This window comes from Otolemur garnettii, unplaced genomic scaffold, assembly GCF_000181295.1.
Source record: "Otolemur garnettii isolate 467f Iridium unplaced genomic scaffold, OtoGar3 scaffold00053, whole genome shotgun sequence".
Taxonomy (NCBI): domain Eukaryota; kingdom Metazoa; phylum Chordata; class Mammalia; order Primates; family Galagidae; genus Otolemur; species Otolemur garnettii.
In genome coordinates this window covers 6,817,311-6,829,082 of record NW_003852448.1, presented here as the reverse complement: position 1 = coordinate 6,829,082, position 11,772 = coordinate 6,817,311, and the positions used below count along the sequence as shown (strand labels likewise).

General features: G+C 37.9%; 1 protein-coding gene across 6 annotated transcripts in view; it reads right to left on the bottom strand.

Annotated features, from left to right (window-relative positions):
* KMT2C (lysine methyltransferase 2C) overlaps positions 1-11,772 on the bottom strand; it is a 218,552-nt gene that overhangs the window by 46,211 nt on the left and 160,569 nt on the right. For all 6 annotated transcript variants that reach the window (XM_023514453.1, XM_023514454.1, XM_023514457.1 and 3 more), the window contains 6 exons: positions 8,144-8,276; positions 7,697-7,911; positions 5,847-5,920; positions 4,280-4,462; positions 2,003-3,907; positions 1,225-1,517 (listed from right to left, as the gene is read on the bottom strand). In XM_023514453.1, the coding sequence (XP_023370221.1) occupies positions 1,225-1,517; positions 2,003-3,907; positions 4,280-4,462; positions 5,847-5,920; positions 7,697-7,911; positions 8,144-8,276 (2,803 nt within the window). The remainder of the gene's footprint in view (positions 1-1,224; positions 1,518-2,002; positions 3,908-4,279; positions 4,463-5,846; positions 5,921-7,696; positions 7,912-8,143; positions 8,277-11,772) is intronic.

Sequence of the window (11,772 nt, the reverse complement as noted above, 5' to 3'; positions counted from 1 at the left end):
AAAAAAAAAAAAAAAAAAGGAAAATAATTGTATGGTTGGGGGTCACTACAACATGAGGAACTGTATTAAAGGGTCGCAGAATTAGGAGACATTAGGTAGGTTGAGAACCACTGATAACCAAAAACATAAATGGAAACAAAGGAGTAGCCACTGAGTAATGGAATCAATTGATGAGAAATGATAATGGCAGGACTAGAGTTTCTAAGAGTCTGTTTCTTTTATCTGTAAAAGGCTCTATGGAGGACGCTGATTTGGGGAGATGCTTGAATAAAAAGAGGAAGCCTAACAAATTATACTAGAGAGACTCTCAGCCCTCAGTACAAGAAAATACAAAGGCACAGGTGTGGATAACTGGATTAAACCTACTTGTTTGAAAGCAAAGAGGAAAGGAGGCAATAAAAGATAAGTAGAGGCATCATCTGTAAAGATTAAGTGAATAAATTATAGGACAATTTTTATTATTCATATTGCACATCTTTCTAGAAAGGATTATAGATAACTTACAAAGAAATATAACACAGAGCAACAGGCATAAATTGTAACTAAAGTGGAAGAAAAAAAGGAAAATTAAGGGTAAAAGCGGGGACAGGTATAAAACTAAAAAACAAAACTAAAAAGCTTACCCTAAAGAACCATTTCTTATTAAAACTCAGGTGTCTAGTCTGACTTTGGGCTTTTGACTAGCCACTTTTAAGAAGGAAACATGGTCAAGATTCATCAACAATAACTTTATAACCCTATGCCATCATGAAAAATGCTTTTAATTTCAGAAATCTCCAAAAATAACTTATAATATAAATTAAGAGTAGAAATTTGGCGAGAAGACAAAAGTCTCATCACATCATGGGAGGTTGTGCCTGTGTTAAGTACAGGTATAACCCACATACCAAACCTTCCCAGAAGGTGCACAGTGATGTTTCCACAGGCCATGTTTAAAAACAAAGCGGATGTTGGAGGCTTTAGAGTTCTTGGAGGAAAAAAAAAAGGTCCACAACCTCTGATTAGTGGAAAAAACTGGGTAGCACCTGTGGCTCAAAGAAGTAGGGCGCTAGCCCCATATGCCGGAGGTGGTGGGTTCAAACCCAGCCCTAGCCAAAAAAAAAGAAAAGAACTGATTATCCTTCAGTGGGGAGAGAAAAGTATACCACTTTCTGACTAACAGTTACTTCATTTCTCTCTTTCTTGTAATAGCAATTTCAACTGAAAGAAAATGAAAAGCATTACCTAAATCCATGAGGTCTCATCCCCATACCAGCAACATCAGGAGGATAGGGTCCATGCTGATCTTTTGGGAAGACTGCATATCTAGGTGCTAAAGGAGGAATAACAGGAGACCTCAGGTTCCCAGGGTAGGGTGGTGGGGGCCTAGTGAAGGCTGGGTTGATACTGTCTGGTTGCCAGTGTTGAAGAGGCCCTGGATGAGGCCCTGCTGGTGATTCCTGTGACCCCTTCTCCTGTCGCCCTGCAATCTTCTTCTGCTGTTGCTGCTGGAGAATGATTTCACGTAACTTCTGCCTCTAAATGGAAAGAAACAAAAAACACTGGGCTTTCTCATAACTAATGGCTTTTTAAAGGCCAGTGGTTTTTAAAATCCTAATGCTTTCATTATGTGGCTATGGTAATGTTTAAAATTAATGTTTCCAAGTTTGATGAAACACTAGTAACATTTAACTAATTAACAGATTATAAAAATTCATTGATGATTTGTGTCATTTCCCTTGCCAAACAACTATTATGAAACTGAAAGCTTCTATATTTAAAGATTCTCACAAAATTCATAAAGACTAAATGAATCTAATTAAATTGGTATTAATTTTACTAATTTTGTTTTTTGTTTCTGCAGTATCAAAAATTCTATAGAATGAAAAGAAATGTTATGAAAAGAAAGCTGAAGTTAAGAAAAGAAACATTAACATCTATGTAGAAATTATTTAATTTGATAAAATGAATAGCATCCTCAAATACCACATTTAAAACAACTGAGAACATACAACATGTTTACCTGTCTCATCTTCTCTGTATCTGCTTGAGACATATTTAAGGTATTCTGTGTATCAGTTACTCCTGAAGTTGGTACAGGACCAGGAAGCTGGGAGACACTGGAGAACTGCTGGCCTTGAGAATTCACAGGAGAGTTTGAAGATGTACTGAAGCTCCCCTCTGATCCAGGGCCTGCCAGATCAGCTACATCGTGAGCAACTTGTGTTGCTGCAAAAGAGCCAGTTTGAGGCCTTGGAGTCATAGGAGGCTGGTCACAAGGATCACGAGCAGCAGACGGGGAAACACGACTAAATGTGTCTGAAAGACTGGGGACAGATGGCCGAGGCATCTGGGAACAAGCATCAGGTGGCCTTACCAAAGGGCCAGGTAAAGCTGGCCCTCGGTTTTGTGCTGCTTGCAGGAAAGGATCCTGATTTGGCATGAGGACTGCTCTTGTCACTGAGGACCTAGTAAATCCCTCTGAAATCCTTGGCCTTGGTGTTGCTGGTGGGTGAGAATAAGGAATAGAAATTCCAGGTCTTGGTGTTCCAGGAGGATGAGCATAGGGATCTGAGTGCCTGGGATTAGCTGCAGGTGTAACAAACAAGTCAGTTTGTGTGGATGGTCTTGGGGTTGGGGGCTGCTGACTGTATGGGTCAACAGTGGTAGGCCGGGGAGTTCCAGGAGGTTGGGAATAAGGGTCTGCATTGGACCGAGCTGTTCCTGAGGATTGGGAATAAGAATCTACAACAGGCCGTGGAGTTCTTGGGGGTTGGGAATATGGGTCTTGAGATGTTGGCCTTGATATGGCTCCGGGCTGGGAAAAAGCCCTTGATGGATGGGCAAATGATTCATTCATTGCTGGATGTGGGGTTAAGGGAGGTTGGATATATGGATCATTTGATTGACTATGAGAAAAATTATCCACAGGTCTTGGTGTCACAGTAGGCCTTTCATAAGGGTCAACAGACAGTCTCCTTGAGGCCTGTGATCCTGATCCATAAGGATCCTGAGAAGATGGAGGAGGCTGCATTGGAGTCTTAAATGGTCCAGGACCACTATCAAGAGGTGCAGGTGTCAATAAGGGTCGTGCATATGGGTCAGGTATCCGTTGTCTTTGAAAAACATCTGCCCTGGGAGGTGGTTTAGCAAAGTGATCATTGGTTCCAGCTGCTACAGGGCCTTTTGCAGTTTGTTCTGAAACTAGTGGAGAACGGGGCAGGCCCAAGGGTTTGGAAAACTGATCTGTCATCATGGGCCTAGGTGTGTCTGGAGGCTTTGCATATGGGTCACTATTTGTTGTGGAGGAAGAAAATGAATCTCTGACGGGGGATGGCCTATTTGCTGCTGTCTCGTTCATTTGAATGGGCCTAGTGACTGATGATAAAGATGCACAGTTGTCCCCTGGTGCAACAGAATTTCTTCTGGGAAAACTATGGCCCCCAGGAGGTGGTCTAGGGGTGCCAACCATTTTTGCATAAGGATCCATTGGAGACAGTGGTCGGGAGGTAGAGGATCCAGGAGAAAACATCTGTGGTGAAGGTGGCTGAGAAGTCTGAGGCTGAGAAAGGCTCTCCTGAAGGGAGACCCGAGACGGGGTTGGAGGAGGAGGTGGTGCCTGTGGTTTTATAAACACATCATCTGAAGATGTAGAAGTAGGGGTACTGGGAAGTTGCTTTGTAAACAGGTCTTTATGGAATGACTGTGCAGGAGACATATTTCCATTCCCAGGCTGAGGTGTCAAGGGACTCTGGATCCCACTACTTGGAGCATCTGAACCAGATGGCAACAGAAGATGCTGAGAACCAAACTGCTGCTGCTGCTGCTGCTGCTGCTGCTGCTGTTGTTGCTGCTGCTCATTTTTCACCTGTTCGAGTTTCTGTGTGGCTTCAATTTTAGCTTGCTGCTTACTCTTCTGACGCATTTGCTGTTAAAATCAGAAAGAAAAAAGCAATCACATGGTTAAGAAAGAAAATAACCATCATGGGGGAAAAACTGATAGAAAGTTAACTTGTTTAATGTAAGCAGCTACCAGATTGCTCATATATTAGATTATAAATTCCTAAAGAAGAGAATTATTCACCAGAGTATGTCCCACTTATGCCTGGGGCTATTATTTATAATATTTCAATAAAGCTCCCAAAATCAATTTAGATACATTTTACTAAAAAGAGAAACAAGTCTATTTTAAATCGAATTTCACGGTCTACCAAGAACTATATTCTGAAATAATACTACATAAGTACTTTTCAAAAAGCAAAAATGCAATTTTAAACAAATTATCCCCCAAACACCATACCTGTCTAAATTTCCATTCCTGTTCATGTTCTGATTCTCTTTGCTTTAATGGATCTTTAAAAAGATCCGAATCGATACGAGAACTGGGATCGATGCTATCTTGCTGTTGCTGCCTTTTCATGGAATCATTAGACATCTGCACTTTATTAATACGTAAAGCAGCCCTGTTATCTCTGGCTTTTTGCTTGGACAAAAAGAGAAAAAAGAAATTATTGCCTAGACTATGTTAACATGTTTTAAGAGATAAAACTAGTGTGAACATTATTATATAAAAGAAAAAGGTTAAATAATCAAAAATAGCTGAAATATCTATCATCCTTTTCAGAACTTAAAGCCTCTCCTAGGAAAAGATCTGGGCAATAACCCATCTTCTCTCTTCATCATGCATGATACCTATCAGGTAAAGACATGCTAAATTCTATGTGAATCAGGCTAAGCAATCCTAGGTATAATCTAATATTTTTGATCCTAATTTCTTAACAAATACATAGAAAATGGAAGAATATCTCCCTCAATTTAGAAAAGAAATGAATCATTCCTGAAAATAAAAATCTGAATATTTGAAATTTATCCAAGAAAATCATTAAGAAAACATGAGAACAATCCTATAATTAAGTTAAAGTCAAAGTAAAACAAAATAGCATATTAATGCATAAAAAAATATGCTCTATCAAAATAATAATTACATTTAATAACTGAAAATATGTGCACTAGAGAACAAGTTGAAAATAACTATATATTAGCATGTTTCAAAATAATAATACAGATTTAATGTGCTTTAAAATAAAAACTAGAATACGGCTCCAGTTGACAGTGTTGATTTGGCTCTTTGGGAGAAAACAATTCACCACCTAAACGGTGAAATATATAAAATTCTGTAATAGTTTCTGGCAAAGAGAATATTCCAAGAGCTCTATAAGATGTCTAAATAGGTCTATTTTAAGATGCAAAGAGATTGTTTATCAATTGTTGAAGAAACGAGGCATACTAATCTAGAACCAAATTTATACAGTTGTCCCTCAGTGTCCTTGGGAGACTGGTTTCAGGACTTCCCTCAGATACCCAAATTTAAAAATGTTCAAGTCCCTTATATAAAATAGCACAATATTTGCATATAACCTACTCACAACCTAACATTTCCTTTAAATTGCCTCTAGGTTACTTGTAACACCTAATACAATGTAAATGTAAAGTAATTATCTTTTCGATACAGAGACACTTTTTCCTCAATTTTTATCTATATGGATGCAGAACTCATGGACACAAGAAGGACAACTGTTACTATCTGCTGAAGAGATAAAACAAATTTTAAAGTAAAATGAATTAAACATATCCCCCCAAATAACTGATTTTCAATCTTTAACATCCTAGTCTATTAACTAGATTATAAAAATGTCACACTCTGTATTAAAACACAAGGAGTTAGGAAATCACTGTAGAAATACTGTTGCTTATTGTAGAAGTAATAAGCATTTTCTGAAATAGAAAATTTTTATTAACCCAATACAATTAAAATAAGGTTCAAGAATTGTGCTTAAAGATTTAATTCATAGAGTTTTTAAAAGTACCACATATGGTGCTCTTTCTTGTGAGCTTGCCTTTCTCCACAACTTAGCAATCTGCTTCACTCTAGTAGTCCAATCTGTAACAAAAGAACAGGGTATTTTTTGGAGCCATGTTAATGATGTGTCATAATAAAAAATACAATGTTGATGAAGTTCTGATAGTCACTCTTATTGAGGCCCTATTTTCCATAATGTAGTAATCTTGTATAAATAAAATTCTTTACGTAGCACAAAGTTCCCGGCACAGAGCAGGCCAAACATTTTCTCAATGAAGTTTCAACCTTATCAGTAATTTGGCTTATAGAGTTGGGAAGTTTTAAATTCTGGGGCTAAGGAGACAAAACAAATTTAAGTCAAGGATAATACGTTCTTTCAGCCATGTTAAAATACTAAAAAATCTTAAAGAACCAAAGTAAAAGTTGTAAAACATCTACACCAAACAGAAGTCTATCTTTGACCTAAACAAGTAATCACACTTACAGGCATCTCACTAGCACTGTGTACAAACACCACATTGAACAGTAATGATTTCAAACCATTTCTGTGACATTCAGTGTCACAACAGTATATGAAATGAAATTTGGGTGAGATAAAAGCTAATGGTACATACAGAAATGATTTACTCCACATTAAAAAAAGCAAGCAAGCTTCCAAAAAGCTACTAAAAATAAAAATTACTTGACAGACTAACATAGTATTTCATGAGGTTCCTGAATCACAAAGTAAAATTATTAAAGAAAATTCCTTAAAAAACAAACAAACAAAAAACTAAAGCTATAAAGACACTTTATGTATACCCAAAGTGACTTAGGACAATCATATATGCTCATCTACGAACTGCAACTGTATGCATGGTTAAAGAAAGAAAAATAGTTGAAAAATGGGATACTGCTTTTACAAGCTTCCCTGCATCAAATCATTGACTGCTACTGCTACATGACATAGCGTTTGATTGATTTCTATATATAAGGCATAAAGCACCACAGCGAGACCCAAACAAAAAGGTACCTAAGAAGCAGAGGTCGTCCACATGGAAAGACTATGTGCTCCTCGAGCCATTTGGCAGAGCTTGTGACTGGACAGCTGGGAAACTACTACAAACAAGAGTCCCAACATCTAATCCTGGCTTGTCTGATAAAATTAACTCAAAAAGAACACTGCATGCAAATATATAGTAACTGACATCTCATTAATCCTAACGTTTTATTCACCGATTAATCAGAATTTTTTAAAAATAGTGGTATTCTATCATGTGCTTTTTTTCAGACAGGCAGGGTAACAGCTCATGAGGGAAAGTGAGGAAGGAAGAAGGGATGATAACAAGGAGTCTCGATACAGACCGTCTAGAATTGACTCTGATTTAGCTTAACTTAGTATTTTTTATTAAATGATGGCCTCTGTTCTAGAAATTGGGGAGTGGAGCGGGGGTGGGGGTAGGGGAGTGGGGAGATAGTTGTCAGTGTTGTTTTAGCAGGCCCAGGCTGGGTTTGAACCGCCAGCACTGGTGTATGTGGCCAGTGCCCCAACCACTTAAGCTATGGGCTCTGAGCCAGGAAACTTTTTTGTTTTTCAATTATGTAACACTGACTTCTGCATATTCCTAAGTACTGCTAGGCACTAGAAATGGGATTATTCCATTAACTTTAACTTTTTGGAAATATGTGAAAAGGTACAAGGCCTAGGACTAAGAAAATACAAGATGTTTACAGAGAATCTTCACATTATATAATGGATCATCACGCCAGATGAAAATTGGAAAAGTTACAAGGGCTCACTACAGAAGTAGGAAAAAAAAGTCATTACACATGAGAGGACACAGTTAAACAGACAGCAATACTGCATCCATGACTTACCAGGGAATTCTTCCTTTAAATTGGGGAAATTAATATTTGTGTAGAGAACTGGTGCTACAGTTGCCATTTCACCCAGAGCCTCTTCTTTCTCCCACTTAAGTGTGCTTCTCTGGGCGTTAGACATTGTATCATTTTCTCCTTCCACAGGGGGAGCTGATGATGTCCAAGAGTTGTTAGGATCATTTGCCATTGGATTAAATGCTGGATTTTTATCCCTGACAAAAAATAAACATATTTACTTCATAAACATAAAATAACTTTCTAATACCATATTCAATTACAACCTTTCATTAAAACCTATTACAAGACAGCTAAAAGAAACATGCTTATTTGTTAAAATCCCTATTAATTTGAACATACAATAATGTTATGAACAATAATTAAAACAGACTAATGTTGAAACAGAAACTAGTACAATTTCAGTTTCCATAGAAAACTTTTCAATACCTGGCATCAGGATAAGGGGATTGTGCTATTGCAGAGAAAGTTCCCAGTCCACTTCCAGGAGGCAAAGAATTATGTGGGAGGTGTGAACTGGGTCCAATAAGGCCATTCATGAGTGGCATCCGTGAAAAAACATCTTCAGAGAAGAAAACAATAATTCAGATTGCATAATATCCACAAAAAATAAGCAAATGAAATATAGCTAACCCTTGAACAATGCAGTTTTAGTGGTACAAGTCTACTCATGCATGGGTTTGTTTTTTTTCCAACCAAATGCAGATGGAAAATATATGATTTGCTGCATAGAAAACTGCCACAAAGAGAGGGCATACTATTTGTGGGATGATTGCAGGAGCTTAGTAGGCTTGGATTTTGGTATGGGGGGGGGGGTCCTGCAATCAATGCCCTATGTATACCAAAATACAACTGTACTTATAATGTTATTTGAAAGGCTTAAGTAACTTGTAATGTTATTTTAAAGGATTTTCTTTTCAATATTATATTGTATAATAATACTGATGGCCCTGGGTTTGGATCTTAACTCTGCTACTTGTCAGAAGCAGAAGAGAATCAATTTCTATTTCTGTAAAATGTTAAGTATTCTGGTATTTGGGTTAAGATAATGTATGCACAGTCTTCAGCATACTGTCTGGTATGCAGTAACTATTTAATACCTATTAACTCTGTAGAAAGAATGAATCACAGCAAACACTAGTATGTTTTATCATATACTCTCTTTTTATCATTGAAAATTTACAAACAGATGCTCTTTATATTTTACTCCTGCTCCTCATAATACAAAAAAAAAAACCTACGATTTTAATATTTTTGTTTTTGTAGAGACAGGGTCTGACTCTGTTGCCCAGGCTGAACTGTAGCTGTGTGACCGAAGTTCATTCTAACTTCAAATTCCTGGGGTCAAGTGATCATCCCACCTCAGCTTCCCGAATAGCTGGGACCACAGGCACACCAAGCCTGGCTCTTTTCTTTCCTGTTTTTCATGCAGAATATAGCAGTGGGATCATAGCTCATTTTAACCTCTAACTCTTTACCTTAAGTGATCCTCTCTCCTCAGATTCTAAGTGCTATGAGCCCCTACAACCAGATGCAGCTATGATTCTTAAATTGGCACTTTGAATGGTAAGCAGTAGTATTTCATCTACCATTACCAATTAGGTGATTATTGTTAAAAACATACTCTGTTCAGGCCTAATTTTCATTACTTGAAATTCAGCCAAAATGCATTTTAACTTTCATTTCAACTTATTCACAAGGTTCAAATATTTTACTTTCTTTCTAAATGGGCTTTAGGCAAATCATAAGACCACCTGTGTTTCTCTACAACTCTCCCTTCAGTATGTTACTCCAATCATTTTTGTAATTGGCTATTTGTCCAAACTATTTGGAAATATGCAAACTGTACTCAATAGAGCAATTTTCCAGCAAAGCCCCCTGAAAAACAAAAAAAAATTTATGCACTTTCAAAAAGCCCTCCCAATTAAACTTGATGATTTGCAGAGACATACTCTAATACAAGGCCTCCATTAATTTTTCTAACACCTTGGAACAATACTATTGCAGGAGATCCACATCACCAATTATATAAATGGCAATATAATCACAGAATTATCTCATATTTGGGACAGCAACTGAGAACTCCTCACCTGATCACTCTGCCATACTATTAGATAAAACAAAAACAATGTCTCACATTCGTAGCATTTTACAATACATAACATAATGTCTCTGCACCTAAACCAGGTAGATCATCTAAAAGTTACAACAATAAAGTATATGTAGCTCCGGTGCATATGAGAGGATGCTGAAGCTGACCGCCAACAAGTTTTCAAGATTTTATCTTAAGAACTTGCTAGAACTACCTGACTTCCACAAGAGGGTTTATTCTACTAAATGACAGAGCTGGGCCTACTGGATCAGGTTTTCACAATGGGAAAGTCCTGGCTCCAAGGATTAAATAACAAAATTTCTGCTTATTTAAAATAGAATGCTACATCTATTTTCAACTTCAGTGAAAGGAGATTCCATTAAGTAATGATATTTTAATGAAAAATATCAACTATTATTCATGTAATTGGGAATAAGCAAAAGCTTGTCTATTGGTAATGAAAATGTGGTCCATACTGTAGCTACCTATCAGCACCATCTACTGCAATCACAATGTGACCATAGTGAAACTTTTCCTAATAATAGCTATTATCTTATGTGCTTTATTATATGTGAAGGACTAAGTTTTCCTTTGTTCCATGTTTCATAATTAAGCTCTAGACCAGCCTAACTTATGTACAGCTTAATTCATTTTATTTGACCTTATTCTGCATAATTTACAACCATTCAGTCCACAGTACTACTTATGCTAACTTCATTGTCTTCTCATATCAATTCCTTCATTTGAATTAATGCTGCAAGTTATCTTTATATGGAACCTATGTTTTAACTTAGTCCTACTCACAATAAACTCATTAGTACAACCCTTCTTGTCTCAAAGTCACTTCCAGTAACTATACAAGGGATACCTTAGAACAAGGGTCCTCAAACTTTTTAAACAGGGGGCCAGTTTGCTGTCCCTCAGACCGTTGGAGGGCTGGACTGCAGGCCCTGGGACGAGTTGGCTGCTAAGCAGGGCAAGCGGTGGCGGCAAAAACATCCAGCGGACCAGATAATGTCCTTGGCAGGCTGTAGTTTGAGGATGCCTACCTTAGAACAATACCAGGTCATCGCATAGGTATGAGGTTTTCAATGGCTTCTAGAGGCCTAAAGAAAAATGGCCACCTGCCTCTGCCTACTTCTCACAGCAGACTACAATTTAGGTCCGGGGTCCATTTCTAGTTTTCCCTCCTTAAACATTACCCATTTACTCCTCCTTTGCCCTGGACAAAGGTTGTCATTATTAAATACCTGTGTGTCACCCTATATGTAACTTGATCATGCTTTACCCTTAAATTAGAACTACTATTCGTTCATCCAGTGCAATGGTTTTTATCTGTAATCCCAGCACTGCAGGAGGCCAGGACAGGTAGACTGCTTGAGGCCAGGAGTGCAATAACTATCATTTGTTCAGATATGAACACTGAAATCATGGCGACTCATAAGTCTCTACTTAAATCATACTCTACTACAATACACATTAGTTGTACAAATGAAGGCCTACCCTACTAGAACTATACACTCATGAGAGGAGGCAGCCTTTTTCATACCCTAGCTAAATCATCTCAAAAACGCTTTTCAAAATACATACCTTCTAAAACATATACATTCAGTTACAGAAGCAAACAGAGAAGAAAAATACTGAAAAGCTGAGTCATTAAAAAGGATATGGGAACTATAAAAATACTAGAAGAAAGTGTAGGGAAGGCTCAGCGCCTGTGGCTCAAGTGGCTAAGGTGCCAGCCACATACACCTAAGGTGGTGGGTTCAAATCCAGGCCTGTCAAACAACAATGATGGCTGCAACCAAAAAATAGCCGGGCGTTGTGGTAGGCACCTGTGGTCTCAGCTACTTAGGAGGCTGAGGCAGAAGACTTCCTTGAGCCCAGGAGTTAGAGGTTGCTGTGAGTTGTGATACCATGGCAATCTACCCAGGGGGACAGCTTGAGGCTTTGTCTCCAAAAAAAA